General features: G+C 49.6%; 2 protein-coding genes across 2 annotated transcripts; one reads left to right on the forward strand and one right to left on the reverse strand.

Annotated features, from left to right (window-relative positions):
• Nucleotides 1–9,978: 9,978 nt before the first annotated feature.
• RECQL3-4 (ATP-dependent DNA helicase Q-like 3) lies at nt 9,979–14,316 on the reverse strand (the record flags this gene model as incomplete). Its single annotated transcript, XM_066153876.1, has 1 exon — nt 9,979–14,316. One exon carries the CDS (start codon nt 14,314–14,316, stop codon nt 9,979–9,981), a length of 4,338 nt encoding a protein of 1,445 aa, XP_066006720.1.
• A 1,167-nt stretch (nt 14,317–15,483) lies between these two features.
• On the forward strand, nt 15,484–16,893 carry CGGC5_v017270 (uncharacterized protein; the record flags this gene model as incomplete). The annotated part of the gene is made up of 1 exon (XM_066153877.1): nt 15,484–16,893. The coding sequence occupies one exon, from the start codon at nt 15,484–15,486 to the stop codon at nt 16,891–16,893; it is 1,410 nt and encodes a 469-aa protein (XP_066006736.1).
• Between the last annotated feature and the right edge of the window lie 1,860 nt (nt 16,894–18,753).

Consider the following 18,753-nt stretch of genomic DNA (forward strand, 5'->3'; position numbering starts at 1 on the left):
ACCTCCACCATATTCATCACCTTCACCACCTTCACCACATCTACCACATCTACCACCTCCACCACCTTCACCACCTCCACCACCTCTACCACGTCACCTTCACCACACCACATCCACCACCTTCACCACCTCCACCACATGTAACATGGCCGGGCATATACTACCCTCTCACCTATTTCCCACACGCCCTCTGTAAACTTCGCCCTCTGTAAACCCTCTCGACACTGCCCTCTCTCTCTCTCGCCGCTAACCCTACTCTTCACCTCGCCTCTGCATACCTATTTCCCACACTCCCTCTATAACCCCTGTTACCTATCCTTCTCTTCTCACTCTTCCCTCAACCTGTACCCCTAATACCCCTTATTCCCTCTTCTTCTAACCCTTTTCATGATCCCTAAAATCCTCTTCCTCACCCTTCTTATCCCCTTCTTATCACTCTCATTTTACCCTTTTCTTTCTCTATTCATTATAACTTTTACTCTCTCTCTGTTACTATCTTCATGCCCTTATTCTTTTCAAATCTAAATCACTTCAACTGTCTCTCTATCCTATCCCCCTTCCACTTCTTCTTCTTTTACCTTCCTTCGCCTGTTTTTATCTATACTTCATCTTAACCCTAACTCTGCTTTTCCTCTCTTCTTTTCTTCTCTATACCTACACTCTCGCCTCTATCTACTCCCATCTCTCTCTTTCTCTCTAACCCTCACCCTTTCCTTTACTCTGTCCCTCACCCATTCCTTTTCTCTATCCCTAACCTTTTCCTTTACTCTGTCCCTAACCCTTTCCTCTGCTCTGTCCCTAACCTTTTGCTTTCCCCTATCCCTCACCCTTTCCTTTTGCTTTTCCTTATCCCTCACCTTTTGCTTTCCCCTATCCCTCACCCTTTCCTTTTGCTTTTCCTTATCCCTCACCCTTTCCTATTCCCTGACCCTAAAAACCTAACCCTCTTCTCTATCCCTAACCCTTCCCCTTCCTTCTACTTCTATTCACCCTCTTAAATCTTATTGATTTCCTCCTTTCCTATTTCTTACCACTTCCTATCATTCTCTATATTCTTGTCCTCTCTTATCCTCTCTTATCCTCTCTTATACTTTCTCCCAATTACCTTTTCAACCTAACCCTAACTCTATCACCTGTTCAATGCTTCATTCCCCTCACTCCTAACTCCTGCACTTTTATCTAAAACTTCTCTCATCTCTTTCCTATCTTCTCTTTCATTTTCTATTCTTCCTCTCTCCATCCAACTTCAATCCTCTCATCACTCTCTTACCCTAACCCTAAATACTGTTCCTTCTATCTCTACCCTTCCTAACTCCTTCTATACCAACCCTCATTACATATCTTATGAAACCCCCCTACTATATCTATATGCCCCTTACCTTTTGGAATAATCATCTTTCTATTCTTTATTGTCTTTCTTATCATCTCTTTGTCTCTATTTCACTTCTACTGACTATCTGCTTCTTTTACCCTCTACTCTCCCCTTCTTACTTTTCTTCTTCTTTACCCTTTGTTCTTTTCTTTTCCCTACTTATTAACCCTAAAACTCTCTTCTGCCTGTTCTTAACCCTAATATTCTGACATCTGCTATTATTATCCATCTCTTTTCTATTCTATATCTATCCTCCTCCATTCATCCTCATCTATCCCGCCTATTCATCCTATTTCCATCTCTTGTTTTGCCGCCTTCTGCTCTATATATACTCAAATATTCTTCTTATTATATACTCTTTACTCTATACTCTCCTTTATCTGCTGATCGTAAATATCTGCTTGATCCTCTATGCTTCTTCAATCGAACCTCTCCTTCGCTTTACATAACCCTAAAATTCTAACCACTCTCAACGTCAATCTTTCTTTACTTTGGTCTTCTATAATGAAATCTTTGTCTTGATTTCTTTCCATCCATCTCCCTCTGTTTAAACCTTACCCTCTTCACTCTTGCTATCTCTGACCTCTGTTCTCTATCCATTTCTCGCTTTTTCTCTCTATTTATTTTTAACTAATAACCTCTTATTCACCTCCAATATTTCCCTTTTGTTTCATTCATCTCTTTCTCTCTTATCTCCTCTTTCTCTTCTTAACTATTCTTCTGTTTTCTTATCTAACTCTAACCCCCTCTTCTGTTATGATCTTCCTTTTCTTTATCTCTCTTGTCCGCCTGTAACCTGAACCTAACCCTAAAACCTTTGCCTCGCTCTCTCTTTATTTATTGTTCTATCTATCAATTGTTTTTTGCTTTCGTTTCGCGTCCTTCATTGAATGCGGCTTTCAATTTCCTAAATAATAAAATGACTTTATGCTAAAAACGCGTTCTATGTATGCATTTCTATACTTGCTGTGTCTCTTGATACCTCTCTCTCTCTCTTGCTTGTATACTATTCTCTTACTGCTGTATATATTATGGTCCCTGATCTTTAAATATGTCTTTAACCCTTTTCACTTCTTAATTTATATTCACTCTTAACTATCTTTGTCTGAAATAACCTTCAATCTTCCTCTTTTATCCTCAATATCTACTTTATATCTACTTATGACGAATACCCTTCTGCCCTAACACTGACCTGTTTTCTTTAAATCTAACCCTCACCCTTGTCTTTTATCTATCCCTGACCCTTTTCTTTTATCTATCCCTGACCCTTCTCTTTCATCTATCCCTAACCTTTTTCTTCCATCTATCCCTAACCTTTTTCTTTCATCTGTCCCTAACCCTTTCCTTTGCTCTAACCCTGACCCTTTCCTTTTCTCTAACCCTCACCCTTTCCCTTCTTCTACTTCTATTTATTTTCTATCTTACTACCTGCTACTACTTTCCTCCATCTTCCATACTCCTCCACTCTCTTATACCTTCTCTCATTCACCCCTTTAACTATTTCCCCTTCTATTACCTGTTAAACCCTTCATTGCCTTCACTCTATACTCCCTCTTTTTCACCATCTTCCTCTCTACTTTCTCCTCCTTATTTCTCTATCTAACCTTAACTCTATACTCTTTCTATCTTTTTCTATCTCTTTATCACTTATCTTATACTTTCTCTCCTTCTATACCCTATTACACTGCTGACGTTATCTACATCTTCTTTACCTTTTGGAATAACTATTCTTCTATTCCCTATTATATCTAAAATTTCCTTTTATCTTGATTTTACTCTTACTTGCTATGTAACCCTGAATCCTATACTCTCTTTCCTTTTACTTTTACTTTCTCTACCTATTATCTCTGGCCTCTTCTATTTGGTCTTAACCCCAATATCCTGACCCTAACTAATTTCTCATTCTTCCTTTATTATGCCAACTACCCCCTACTATACTTCATATGCTTTTTATTATTATCTTCTCTATTCTATATCCCTCTTTTTCTCTGCTATTCGGCTTACGCTTACCTTTTGTATTTACTGTCTCATGATCCGCCCCTTTTATATCTTATATTTATACGTTTCTTTCAATACTTTTATATCTGACGTGGTAATCAACCCTGTTTATATTCTTTGTTTTGCGGTGTTTTTATCTATATGTACCTCAATCCTCCCTTAACTGTAATCTATTACTTTCATCTATGTGTACTAAAACATCCCCTTTACTATAAACTATCTACTTTACACTCTCTTTGATCTACTTATTTTGTACTTCTGTCTTATCCTCTTCCTCCTCTATGATGTGTACGAACTGAATGCTGTTTCACCTTGTGGAAATGCTTCTAACCTGACTGTTTACTGTATTACCCTGTTATGTATGTATACCTTGTTTTCCTGCTCTTTTGACTTGACCTCCCCGCCCTTTCCCTGCCCTTTTTCTTTTAACTGTTACTAATCTTTTCCCTCCATCTATCCCGAACCTGTTTGTTTGATTTTATCTCTAACCCTAACTCTGTCCGCCCCTGCCTATTTCATTCTATGTGTCCCTAACCTTTTATTTCTCATCTATCCCTTACCTGTATTTCTATCTTCTTTCTCTATCCCTAACCCTTTTCCTTTCTCTATCCCTAACCTTTTCCCTTCATCTGTCCCTAACCTTTTCCTTTCATCTGTCCCCAACCCTTTGCTTTTATCTACCCCTAACTATCTCCTTCTGCTCTATATCTTACCTTTTTCTTACATCTATCTCCACCCCTGTCCCCCCTGCCACCAACCTGACCTTTTATCTCTACTTTCTCCTCATCCCTCCTGCCTATATCGAACCTGAACTTGTCATTTAATCCCTTTTCCTCCTTCTTTGTTCCTTTTTTTGCTTATCCTTATCCCTTTCCCCCTCTCAACTCCTCCACCTATTAACCTGTTTTTCTTTCTTCTTTTCTTTTTGATTTTATTTTTCCCTTTTCCTTTTTTTTGCTTTCCTTAACTCCTATCCCTATCTTCTAAACCATAAAACCGCCCCTCTCTCTGAAATATACTCCCTAACCCTAACACCTGCCTCTCTTGCTTCCATCCTATTCTCCTACTCTTATATGTCTTATGCGTTTTGCTGTGTAATTATGTCTGCGTATACTATACTATTTACTTTGTCATTTTAACCACTTTATTTCTTCTCAACCTTTGCCCTCTTCCTTACTCTTTCCCTTATGTTCATTCTAAACCATCTTTATCCCTCTGGATTGACGCTAAATACGTCTGTTCTATCCTTAACGTTTTCTTCATATCTAACCCTAACTATCCCCTCTGCTCTATCCCTAACCTTTTCCCTTCATCTGTCCCTAACCTTGTTCTTTTCTCCGTCCTTAACCCTGTCCCTCTATTATAACCCTGACCTTCTATCTCTTTCTTCTGCATCTATCCCTAACCCTTTGCTTTTATCTTTCTTGAACCTTTGTCTTATCTCTACTTTTTCTCTAACTCTTCTGTCCATATTTGACGTGAACTTATCATGTAATCACTTTGCTTCCTTCTTTGTTTATTATTTTGCTTCCTTCCTTCCTCCTCTTAACTCTTCTACCTGTTAACCTGTTTTCGTTCTGCTTTTGTTTCTTTCTTTTCCTCTTCCTTTTTGACTGCTATTTCTATTTTCTATTGCTTTGTTTGTTTTGAACTTTTGCCCTTCTCCTTATGCTCCTTTGACTGAACCTCTTCCTTACTCTTTCCCTTATATTTATTATGAATCACCTTTCTCTGAATGAACGCTAAATACTTCTGTTCTATCTTTACCATTTCCTTTGTACTTGATCACTACTATTTCCTCTGCTCTATTTTAACCTTTTCCTCTTTCTTTTTTCTATCTAACCCTAAACCTTTTCCCTCTACCTATCCCTAATCCCTCTTCTCTTTATATTTAATTATAACTCTTTCCTTCTGCTCTCTCCCTCTACGCTTATAACCCTAACCTTTTGTTTCCAATCTTTCTCGTCTATCCCTGACCTCTCCTCTTATCTGTTCCTGACGACCTCTATCTGGATTAACGCTAAATACTTCTCTTCCATCTGTAACGTTTTCTTTCCATTTCATTCTCACCGCTCCCTCCGCTCCATCTCTACCCTTTTCCTCCTATCTATCCCTAACCTTTCCCCCCTATTTATCTCCTCTCCTGTCCTCTTTATATTGAATTGTGACTGTTTCCTTCTGCTCTCACCCTTAACCCCAAAAAAACCCTAACCTTTTGTCTCTCATCTTTCTTATGAATCCCTATCCTTTCTCTCTGCCCTATCCCTAACCTTTCTTCCCCATCTGTCCCTTCCCTATACCCCTCTCCTCTTCATATTCAATTATAACCCTAACCCTTCTGCTCCCCCCCTCTATTTTTATAACCCCAACCTTTTTCTTTTCTCTATCCCCTCCCCAATCCCTCTACTTTTTTAACCCTAACCATTTGTTTCTAATTTTCCTTGTCTATCTCTAACCTTTTCCTCTTACCTATTCCGACTTGCTTCCTCCTGCCCCAACCTTAACCCTTTTCTTTTACCTATTTCTACCTACTCCTTCTATAACAACTCTAACCTTCCCTTTCTCCCTTTTGCTTAACTCTTCTGTCTGTATTCAAACGTGAACTTACGAATAAATAACCTAACCTGCTATATCACTTGCCTCTCTCACTCACCTCATCATCTTAACTTCTTTGTGAATTGATCTTTTTTGCTCCCTACCTCTCTCTACCTTATTTCCTCTCTTCTAAAATTCCTTCTGACCCGTATCTCTGAAACCTTCCCTTATCATCCCTTATTCTCTTCCCCCTCATCGCTATCTCTACTACTCCTGTATCATTATCGTCTTACCCCTAAACTCCGTTATCTTCCGACGCATTCTACATAACCTCTGTTGTCTTCATCCCTCTGTTCACCGTTGAATTTCCTTTCCTCTCTTAATATCTGCCTTCACCCTAAACTCTATTATTCCCCTCACTCCACTTGTCCTAAACTCTTTTGACTGGAACTCTTTGCCTACCCTTTCCCTTGTACTAACCCAAACCGACTCTCATCTGAATGAACCCTCCAAATTCGCCTCTTATCCTCGACCTTTTCTTCCCATCTATTCCCTACTATTCCCCTCTGCCCTGTCCACACCCTTTTTCCTTCATCTATCCCTTCCCTTTTTCTTTTATCTGACCCTGACCCTTTTCTCTCACCTATCCCTAACCTTTTCAACCCTCTGTCCCGACCCCTCTCCCTCGTCTGTTCCTGACCATCTCCTCTAACCCTAAACCCCCACCTTTGTCTCTCCTCCATCCCCGACTCGCTCCTCCTGCGATAACCCCTACCTCCCCTCCCCTCTTTCTCTAACCCCCCCTGTTTATGTTGGACTTGGACTTGTGAATAAATTACCTTACCCGCTGAATGAATCATTCCTCTCACTTACTTCCCCGTCTTACCTACCCTGGCAACTGAACCCTTTTGGTTTTTGTTTTTTCTGTTTCTTTGTTTTGGCTTTTTTTTCTTTTCCCCTACTAACCCTCTCCATCTCCACATCCTTTCCTCCATCCCAAAACTCCTTCTGCCTGGCGACCCTGACCCGAAAAATATCCTTCATTCTCTCCCTCCTCCTCCCCTTCTTCTCCTCCCACTCTATCCTTAACCCTCTGCCCTGTTTTTCCATCTCGTCCCTCAACCTCTACTCCTAATATCCTTGTTGGGCTGTTCAATGCCCTAACTTGCCCTTTCATCTGTCCCTAACTACCTTCTTTCGCCTGTCCCTAACCTTTTCTCTCATCTGTCCCTAACCTTTTCCCTCCATCTATCCCTAACCTTCTTTTTTATCTACCTCTAATTATCCCCTTCTGCCCTGCTCCTAACCTTTTTCTTTCATCTGCCCCTTCTCTCTCCCTCTACCGTCATAACCCTGACCTTCTGTTTCCTAATAACCTTAAAATCTATCCCTAACCCTTTCCTCTTATCTATCCCTGACTACCTCCTCCTGCTCTGACCTTGACCTGTTTCTTTTGTCCGTCTCTACCTGCCCCTCTTGCGATAATCCTACCCTTCTCTCTCTCTCCTCTTTCTTTAACTCTTCCGTCCATGTTGAACGTAAACTTACCAATATATAACGTGACCTGCTATATGTAACTTCTTTGTCTTGCTCATCTCCTCGTCTTAACTGCTCTGTGTTTATTCATGACCCTAAAAACCTCCCTCTCTCCACTTGATTTCCTCCGTTCTAAAATCACTTCTGACTGGCTACTCTGAAACCTTCCTTCGTAACCCAAATTCTCTTCCCCCTCCTCGCTATCCCTGCTACTCCTATGTCATTATGGTCTTCATCTGTGGACTCCCTTATCTGCGTCGTCTTTATCCCTTCATTCACTGTTGAAATTCCTTTCTTCTGATGCTACCTCCATCATCTCACTCCTTCTTTCTTAACTTTGTACCTGCTTCACCCTATTACTCTACCTTTTATTTAACCCTGGCTTATTATCCAACTGTGGAAATTGTGAACTGTACTTCCACCCTAACCCTAAAATCTTATACCGCTATTCTGGCTGTCCTGTATTATGTAACCTTGATATGTATCTCCTAACCCTTTTTACCTGCTTGGTCTCTCTTGCTCTGTTGGACCTCTTGCTCTCCCTCCTACTCTCTCCTTCTGCCTGCCTCTGGACTTTTCAACTCTCCCGTCAATCTTCTTTCTTCACCTCCTGTGTAACATTAAACCTTGTGATGTGGAAATGCCTTATACTTTGTTCTGCTTATCTTTCTACTGTTATTATATGCTGTGTGTCGTGGTATCATGAACCCTTCATCATATGTGGACTATATATTCTCTTTGCTGCCTGTGTTTTCTGATATAACCCTAACCTGCCTATCATTCTCTTAATAACTATCATAACCTTGAAATGCGCATCAAAAATCGACCTTTGAACTATACTATTATTATTCTATTTTGACGTCCTCTCTGGCTTGGTATTGCTTCTTCTGAACCTTATGTTAAATTATATATAAACTGATTTTGCTCTTTTCCTTTTGAATATCGCCTTACTGATGATTTTGTATACAACTGTGCATCTTTTGATAATATCCTAACCTAAATTTCCTCTTATTACTCTGTTATATTCAATCTTCTTTTGGCATTATACTGATGTCCCTGTTGTATTTCCCGGATGATTATGATTATCTTGGCGTTTGTGCTTATACGCTTATCGTTATGTGATTGTATATATAACTATACAATCTGACGATCTTCAATGTATAACCCTGACTTGGATGGTTATCTCCATCTATCCTACCTTAACTTACTTATACTACGTTCTATATATGTGTGGATGTTCTGTCTCTTTGCTCCTTCTTATTGGTATGCCTCTGCCCTCATTCTGTTTGATATATCGTCTGCATCTGCTCTCAACCTCCTATCCTCTACCTTTATGTCTTTCTCCTCTTTCCTTTCTCTTCTCCTTTTCATTTTGTTGTTTTTTCTTATACTCTATATATCTGGTATATATACACTGTGTCATCTTCCTTCTTTGTGATGTGTACGAACTGAATGCGATTTAACCTTTGGAAAATGCTTTGAACCCGGCTGTGCACTTTATTGCCCTATTACGTACGTACACTACATTTTTCCGCTCTTTTGACTGACATCTCTGCGCTGTCCTTGACCCTTTTCTTCCATCTATCCCTAACCTTTTCCTTCGTCTATGACTCTGACCTTTTTCCCTTCTTTTAACCCTGCTCTATCTACTTACGCCTCATATATCTACTTATTGATAAATAAATCTCCCTCCTTCTTTACTAACTTGTTGTGTTTATTTCCGTTTCCTTACTGATTTCCCCGTCTCTTTACTAACTCTGAATTTCCTTATCCACACTCTCTCCTCTCTGTGAATCCCCGTTCTGCCTTATTGACTGAAATCTTCCTTCATCGCCCTCCATCGACCTCCATCGACCTTCATCGATCCCTATCGTCCTCTGTTGTCCTCTATTTTCTTTTCAACTTACTATCTATTTCTGATACTGGCCCCTGAAATATCTAACACTGCCTCTTTGCTATATTATGTTTGAATCCTTCCCCTGCTCCTCCGCTCCTCGTGACTTTCTATTCTACATCCCTTTTATATTTCTATCCCGCCCTTCGTATTCTTCCCTTCCTCACCTTTACTAACCCTGCTCCTCTGATTATCCTCTTCCTTCCCCTTACTAACCCTATGTCCCCTCCGTCACTCTTTGCTGTCTTCTTTCTGCCCTCACTTGTTATGCGAACTTATCCTGTGTGAAAACATCTGATGCTCTGTTTTCTATTATCCTTTACTACTATACTTCCCTACTCCCTACCCTAAACTGTCGTACTCCTATGTACGGCCCCTACTCGCCCCGCCTTGCCCTGCCTGATCACCCCTCTGCTACGCCCTCCACTGCCCTCTGCCACAACTGACTCGTCAAACGGCACAACTTGCTTGACTGCACCCCTCCCCATTGGATCATCTGCCCTAACCACTTATATACCTCCTCCTCGCTCGATGCCCACTCCTCTAACCCGTCCGCCCTGCGCATCGCCCTCACCGTCTCCTCGTACACCCTCGACCCCACACCGATCGTTGCGACGGCGAACATCGCAACCATCATCCCTTGCTACTGGCATGAACCGCCCTCGACCTCCCTGAACCGCCCGCCGTCCTCGCCCAACGGCTCCCATCGCTGACACCAACCCTGCGGCAATCCGCAATGGAAACAACTGCTGAAATTCTCCATCCTCCGTCCGTCGAACATGGCCTCCTCCATCTGCCTCCTGTACTGCGCCGTCCACCCCCACGCCTGCTCCCCGCGGCCTGGGCAATTGTCCAACGTGTGCCCGTCGCTCTCTCTCCGGCGTATCCCGCAATACGTGCACCGTCCCGCCCATCGCGCCAACTGCTGCTTGAACGTCTCCCCCTCCTCCCCTAACCCTGAACGCTCTGCCCTGGCCTGCCACCGGCGGAACTGCCCGGCTTGCTGACTGCTCTCGAACGCGGCCCTGATCTCTTCGTCTCTGTCTCCATGTCCGTCCCCGTCATCTGCCCACATCACCTCCGACGCCCTCTGCTGGCACATGTCGCATGCCTCTTCACCCTCCTCGCATCCTGAACGGTCCGTCCGCCCGTCCATGACCTCGTCCAACACGATCCGCCGGCATACCTCTCCCCTGATGTATGTCCTCGTCGACACCTCCCATCCCCCTCCGGCTGCCCTCCCATCTTTCGCTGCCTCCCCTGCCTCCTTCTCTTTCTCCTCCTCCTCCACGGCTGCCCTACTGCATATAACAACCGACCGGCTTGGCTGGCCGTCTCGCCCGGCACGCCCGCTCTCCTGGACGAAATCCCGCAACCGCCGCGGCATGCCCGCGTGGACCACCAACCGCACGTCCGGCACGTCGATGCCTAACCCTAACGCGTTCGTCGCCACGATGACGCCCTCATCGGCGCCGTCGCCCCTCCTCCACGCCTCCAACCTCGACGCCTTGTCCCCCGTGCTGCCGATGCTGCTGTGGAACGCCGCGCACCCCAACGCCTCGGCCATCCGCTCGACGCCCTCGATCGTGCTGCTGTACACCACCGCCTTGCCGCGTGGCTGCTGCCGCAACCAATCCCTGACCTCCTGGCAACCGCGCTCCTCGACGGCGCTCAACTCGCCGTCCTCACCCTCCCGACCTGACCCTAACCCTAACCCTGATTTTGCCCGGCGCCTGTGGCTTGCCGCACCACGACCACGACCCCCACCCCCTGACCCTAACGCAACGACAACAACCCCATACTCAATATTCCTCCGCGTCGTCGCCTCGCGGAACACCCGCACCCGCTCCGGCCGGATCCCCGTCACGGCGAAAAACTCCCGCTCCTCCGCCGGCGGCAACGTCGCCGTCAAACACACCAATTGCGCCCCGAACTCCTGCACCGTCCGCCCCAACGCCCGCAACGCCGGCCGGAACCCCCTCGACCCGTCCAACACGACGTGGCACTCGTCCAACACCACCCGGTCCAATTGCTGCCGCCGCTGCAACCGCCCGACGAAATCCCGGAATCCCTGCGTGACGGCCGACTCGGGCGTCACGAACACCACCGTTGCTGCCGTCGTGTTGGCCCGCCCGCCGCCGCGCCACGTCGTCGACGCCAACCCCGACCTCGAACACCGCGCGTCCATGTCGGTGCGCAACGCCACCAACGGCGTCACGACGATCGTCACCCCGTCCGGTGCGCAATACGCCGGCAACATGAACGACAAACTCTTGCCGCCGCCCGTGCCCGTCACCTGCACGATCGGGTCGTCGCCGCGCATGATCGACCGGATCACCCGCTCCTGCTGGCCGCGGAACGCCGCCTGCGGGTCCCCCATCATCTGCCGCAACTGCGCGGCGGCGTTGGCCAACTGCAACCGCGTGAACCGCCGCCGCCGCTGCCCCTCGAACTCCTCGTCCGCCGCCGTCCGCCGCCGCTTGCTGGGTGCCCCGCCGCCCCGGTCCTCCGCCCCGAACCCCAACAAACGGTGCCACTGCCGGCTGACGGCCCGGAACCTGTCCCGCAACGCCGCCGTGCCGAACGGCGCCTCCTGGTACAACCGCCCGTATATCATCCCCGCCACGTGCGTGCCGTGCCCGGCCTGCAAATCCAATGCGCTGTCCTCGACCCCGACATCGTCGTCGTCGTTGTCGTCGTTGTCGTTGTTTCTGTCGTCTGCCCGCCCGAACGCCTCGTTCAAATACCGGTTGGCGATGGCGACGGCCATGTGCCGCCACCCGCTGATGTTGATCTTGCTGCCGACCAACCGCTCGCTGTGCTGCTGCATGATCCGCCTTGCCTTGTCTGACGTCCACAACCGTTCGTCCGTCCACGGGGCCCGGCCGGGGGTGGCGGGGGTGCTCTCGTCTGTGATGGTGTTCTCACGGGCGTCGTCGTCCTCGGTGTTGTCACGGGCGTCGTTGTCCTTGGTGTTATTGCGGCGCTCGTCGCCCCTGGTGTTATCACGGCTCGCCTCGCCCGCCGCCCTGCCCCTTACAACCACGTCGTCCGCCCATAAAAATGCGCTCTTCCGGTCCGTCTGATGGATGATGCCTCCTACCTGCTGCCAAAACGGCAACACCAACCATAAATACCACACCAACAACTCGCCGACCTCGCGCGGCAAATACCGGTGTATCACCTTGGCCGTCCCCGTCTGGCGGTAATTCTTGTGGTACGACGTGACGAAACACATCATGCCGTCGTGTGCGAACACGTTCCTGACCCCGCCGTTGGCCGTGTTGCTGTGTCTGATGCCTGCTAACTCGGGCGCCCGCGCCGGCTGCCCTGCCACCATGTGCATCAACATCCACAACCGCTCCCGGAACGATTCCAACGCTTGTCTGTATGCCTGCACCGTCCTCTCGCGGTACGGGTGGTGACTATTGCTGTGGTTGGACGTGGCCTCCTCCGCCTCTCCTGCTGCTGCCACTGCCGCCACCGCCGCCGCCGTCCCTCGCGTCGGGTCTAACCACGCCCGCCGCCGTGCCTCCGACTCTGCGATGCGCCGTGCGATCCACCCCTTCCCCTTGCCCACCCACGCCTCGTTGCGGTCGTCGTGTAAAAACGAATACCCCGGCCGGTCCTGGCTGTGGTCGTCGTGCATGCTCTCCCACCTGATGGCGGGCAACGCTGCTGCCAACGCTGATCGGCCTCCATACCCATCGCCATGCTCATCGCCGTGCTCATTATCCCTATCCCCATCCCCGTCCACCACCGCCAACTGCGCCAACAACGACCGCGCCTCCTGCGCTACCCCGTGGAACATCTCGGCCAACTCGCACACCCGCACCTGCACCCGCCGGAACGATATCCGGTCGCCGCTCCAATCCACCATCCCCGGCGCCACCGTGTTGAACCGGATGTGCATCCCGTACGTGCGCGCGTCGTAAATCCAATTCATCGCCCTGGGCTCGTCGTCCGGCCGCCCGGGCATCCGCGTCATGAACCGCCGCACCTTGTCGCGCACCAAATGGAACACGCTGCTGGCCTCCTCGTACGCCGCCTCGGCCCCTTTGGTCGCCGTCAACGCCGCCACCTCGTCCTGCCGCTCCAACCACGCCTGGTACACGACGAATATCTTGGCCACCTTGATCACGGCCGAATAATTCGTCGTGTACTCCGTCGCCTGGTGCCACCCGCCGTCCTCGCGGATGCCCAACACCGCCAACGCGCCGATCATCGCGCTCTCCTTCTGGCTCTGCTTGTACGGGTCCTCGATGATGGCGATGATGGCGTCCAAACACATCCTCTCGACCTCCTCCGCCTGCGCGGCCTGCCTGCTGCCGACGTCCGCCTCGACACGGCTGGTGAACGCATCCCACAACAACCCCTGCCGCATGGTGAACCGATACGGCGGCCGCTCGCGCTCCGGCCACTCGTCCATGCGGAACCATATGCTCACCATCTTGCGCCAAACCTCCTTGTACCGCTGCCACGTGTCGTCCTCCATGCGGTTATCGAACGGCCGCACCGGCTTCTGGCCGATCTCCTTCCGCTCCGCCTCGAACAACGCGTCGTGCCCGACCTTGTGCGGTGCTGCCGTTGCGCGTGCCTTGTCGGCGACGCTGTTGAACACGGCCCATATGGCCTCTAACGTCTCCTCGCCATCCTCAATTGGTCGCGTGGCCTCCTGTAACTGCGTCTTGTTCAACCCTTCCAAATCCCTCGTCCACCCGACGCGGTACAACCACCCGTTCGGCTCCAACTTTTCGTCTACTATACTAACCTCCTCGCGCGCGTCGGCCTCGAACCGCTTCTCTTGGTTCTCGTGCAACGCGACAAACCACGCCGTGTCGTCCGTCCCCGGCTCCGATGGCTCGCTTCGAACGGCTACCCCTAACCCCCGCCCGACCTCGAACCACCGGCTCCCGGCGCGCGATGGGAAAAACCGCTGGCACGGCACCCCCGTCGCCCACGGCAAATCCCTTGCTGCCATGGCCCTCTTCTGCACATTACCCCCCCTCTGCCAATCATTCTGCCATCCATGTTCTGCCCGGCAATGCTCCTGCATGTTTCGCACGCGGCGGCACATATAACGGCATGAATGGCAACGTAATCCATCGACTTGGGGTGGTGCGATGTGGGCGATGGGTTTGACTGTGGAGTCTGGGTATTGAAACGACTGCAAATCGGCCTGGCTGCGGATGATGCCGGGAATATCGCCGACTAATCTGGCGACCTTGCTCCTGGCCTTGGCGGTGATTGACCGATGGTGATTGCGTAAATGTGCTGTGACTTCGTTGGCTACGACTGCATACTTACATAACGTGCATATCAAAATGGAATACTGCGTGTCGTGAACGAATGGCTCCATCTTTGGCTATATGTATTGGTTACTTTCTTCTATCTACTGTTTATGACTGATTCCTCCTGTCCTCTCTTTATAAACTCACCTTCCTGCCCCTTAATTCCATATACTTTCTCCTTGATCTACTTTCCTCCCTGCTTACGTTCCATCGCTCGGTCGGGCTTTCTGGCCTGGCTGGTGGCCCTGTTATGTGATTGGCTGGTTAATGCGGGGATCGGGACGACATCACAAAAATATCTACTACCCTATTTCCCTATTTCTGGACTCAAATGGCGAAACAAAACACTGAAAACTGGATTCCCGTAATGACCCGGTTTTTGGCTTCAATTGCATGCTACTTTTGTCTATTTTACTCTGGGGAATCTCTACGGCTTTGTACCCCCTCTACGTGCCGGCTTTGACCCCCCCTCTCCCTGGCCCCACTTTCAATTCTGGTGGTGGCCACAACGGCTTTGACTTCAAGCCATCGCTCACGTAATGGCAGGGTTAGGGTTAGGGTCAGGGTTCTCTTCGGAACGCGTCGAGATTTCAATTGAAGGTGGAGACACTGAAGTCAATCCCGGCCAATCAGAGGACCCAGGGAACGCGTCGAGATTTCCAAGTCGGGCAGGGGGTGACGGGTGGGGCTCCGGACAAGTCGGGCCAATGGCTGTACACGGACGGCCGTATCTCGACGCGTTCCGGCATGGAATAACTGAGTAGGGACCCTCAACTGTGAATGGGACAGCTGCTGGAGCTGTCCTTACAGCCCTTAGTGAAGAGGCCAAGCTCTACGAAGCCCGAAAGGATGTCTTTATGGCTATCGCCCAGTCTGTAGACAACGTGGTCTCTTGCTTTGAGGGGCCTAGGAAGCAGATCGCGAAGGAGGCTACAACCTACGTAGTTCAAGCCTTGAAGAGGATCATGGGGAACGGAACGGCGGCCCCGACCCCGAGCCGGAATTGGGCTAAGGTGGTAGCTTCGGCTGAATCTGCAGCCCCAGCCCCAGCCCAAGCCCCGGCCCCGGCCCCGGCCCCGGCCCGCACCCAAAACCCAATCCATCTCCAGGCTCAGACTCAGACTCTAGCCCAGCCAAAGGAGGACCTCCGGGTCTTTGCCCGCATCCCCGAGGAGGGCCTAACGGCTGCTAGGAAGCATGCCCCTTTTGCCCTCCGCCGGAAGGTCTGCCAGGCCCTTGGCCTGCAGCTAGCAGATATCCCACATATCTACCACATCGCAACTGGCTACTCACTGAGACCCCTGAATAAGCAGGTTCAGCAAGCCCTCCTTACGGACAAACAGAAACTAGCAGACAGTCTTGGAGCCTATAAGGTTGAGACCCCTACTAAGTGGTTCACCTATGTTGTCCCACGCTGCCCTGCTAAGCTATGGACTATCGATGGGGATGCCCTCGACCCAGCTACTCTAGTTGAAGAGGAGGTCTTTGCACAGACAGGATGCAAGCCTATCCGGGCTCGCCAATCCCAACTTGGCGTGAATCCTATCACAAACGAAGTCTCTTGGATCATCTCCTTCTCTGCAGAAGTATTACCCTTCAGACTCTTCAACCAAAGCAGCAGGTCTCAGCTTATCCAGAAGAAAAAGACTATTGCCCGACATGACCCTGGTTGCCAGGGATATCACTCGAACCGATATTGTAACCGGCAGCCACTTTGTGGCAACTGCAGCAGACCCTCAGGCTCCCACGAGACTTGGCCCTGCATAGCCAGACCGAAGTGCGCAAACTGCGCCGGCCCCTTCCAAGCCAACCACAAGGGCTGCCCGGCAAGGCCCCTAGTGGTTAACGGCTCCCCTACCCTCCCAGGTCGGAAGGAACTCTCTCGGATTCGTAAGGCTGGGCAGAAGGCTTATGAGGCCCTCTATCAGAACAGCCAGGCTAGCACTCAAGCTACTGACAACCACCAGCGGTCCAGCGGAGACCCAACACGCCACCAGCCCGGCTCAAAGCGACCACGCGCCCCTACCCCTGCCCAGGATTCAATTACCGTAGCAGACGCTAGCGATACGGCAAGCTCTAGTAGTATGGATGAGGACGAGAATGAGGCTGAGGCAGACGTCTATATCAACAACAACCCTGACCTACCACCACTACCTACCCAGCATACCCCTCCTAGGCTAAGCAGCAGGGCCCAGAGGGTAGCTCAGAAGCCTGATTATAACGTGACTAATGCCTACACACACCTCGACCTCGACTCAGAGCAGTAGGCTCAGAATGGCTACCCCACGGGTATTACGGGTCGCCCAGTGTAACGTGGGGAAGAGAAGCCCAGCTCATACAGCTCTTCTAGAGCTCTGCTGGGCAGATCAGATCGATATAGTCCTGATCCAGGAACCCTGGATAGGCTATAGAGATAAGATGCAGATTAACACACACCCAGGCTTTAACTCCTACGTACCAGTTGACTTCTGGAACAGCAGAGACACAAGGCCTAGGGTTATGACCTACACACGCAAAGGTCTAAGGCTGCAAATACAGCAACAAAGGCCTACCCAATCAAGAGATATCTTGTGGGTGAAAGTTGGCGACCTCACTATTATGAATATATATAGGCCGCCAGATGAGCCTATAAACCAAGCAACCAGCCTCCTTCTAGATTACCAACCGCCAGAGAGAGCCCTTATTGCTGGGGACCTTAACGCCCACCACTCCTCATGGGAACCTGGGTCCCCTAGCCGAAATCGAGGAGACGATATTGCAGAATGGGCGGAAGGCTACGATCTTCTGTTTATTGGGGAGGTTGGGGCCCCTACCCATACCCACGGGCATACCCTCGACCTAACCCTCTCAAATATCCCCTTTACTGAGGCTTATATCAGCCCACACCTACACCCAGGGGCTGACCACGAAGCCATCACAACAATTATTCCTATGAGTAGGGCCCAGGAACAGGGACGCCAGGCTAACCAGCTCTCAGTACCAGAGTCAGCCCTACCACGGCTGATCGACCTAGTAAAGGCTGGGGCTACAGCCTTACCTACTCTAGGGGAACTGCCCAGCCCAGCAGAGCTAGACACCCTAGCTGCCCAACTGGTCAGCCTCTTCTATACAGCTATTCAAGCTGTAGGCAAGAGACGGACTAATCAGGGTAGGGGAGCCCCCTGGTGGACAGAAGAATGCTCAGTAGCCCACCAAGCTGCTATTAAGGCTAGGCGCCAACAGGCCCAAGAACCTGGGCTGGTCATACCTCCCCCTATCCTAGAGGAACAAAAGGTCTTCTTAACAACCGTTAGAAGGGCAAAACGCGCCTACTGGACTACTAAGGTTGAAGAGGCTAAGACAGACCAAGATCTATATAAGATCATAGGCTGGCGGAAGTCAAGCCTAGCAGTTAAAGCTCCGCCTCTAATAGTAGAAGGAGAGACGATCAGCAACACCTACGACAAAGCCCAAGCCTTACGAAAGGCCTTACTCGAACGGTTTAGCGCTAGAGATGACCTACCTGGGAACCCTTTTGCTATCCCAGTGGTCACAAGGCGTCTTATACCCTGGCAGGATACAGTTAGTATAGAGGAAGTACGCCAGGCTACTCTAACAGAGACTACAACCCCTGGGACTGATAGGATTACTACAAAGTTACTACAATGCACCTGGGGTTTAGTAGCTAGGCCTATACAGCAGCTCTTCCAGGCCTGCGTACAGGTAGGCTACTTCCCTAGACCCTTCCGCAAAGCGGAGGTTGTTATGATCCAGAAACCGGGGAAAACAGACTTCTCTAAGACTGGGTCCTGGCGCCCGATATCTCTATTATCCTGCTTAGGCAAAGGCTTAGAGCGGTTGATAGCAAAAAGGATGGTCTACCTTACCATCCTAGAAGGGGTCGCCAGCCCACAGCAGGTTGGAGCCTTACCAGGGAGGGCTGCAGTCGACCTGACAACCTGCCTAACCCATGAGATAGAGAGGGCTCTAGATGCAGGGCTTACAGCCACGCTAGCAACAATGGACGTTAAGGGGGCGTTTGACTCCGTCCTACGAAACCGACTTATTATCAGGCTACGGCAGCAGGGCTGGCCAAGCAGTCTGATCAGGCTGATCTACACCTTCACCTCTAGCCGAACAGCCCGGGT

This window comes from Colletotrichum fructicola, assembly GCF_000319635.2.
Source record: "Colletotrichum fructicola Nara gc5 chromosome Unknown KSG_Nara_v1_contig12, whole genome shotgun sequence".
In the NCBI taxonomy this organism is placed as follows: domain Eukaryota; kingdom Fungi; phylum Ascomycota; class Sordariomycetes; order Glomerellales; family Glomerellaceae; genus Colletotrichum; species Colletotrichum fructicola.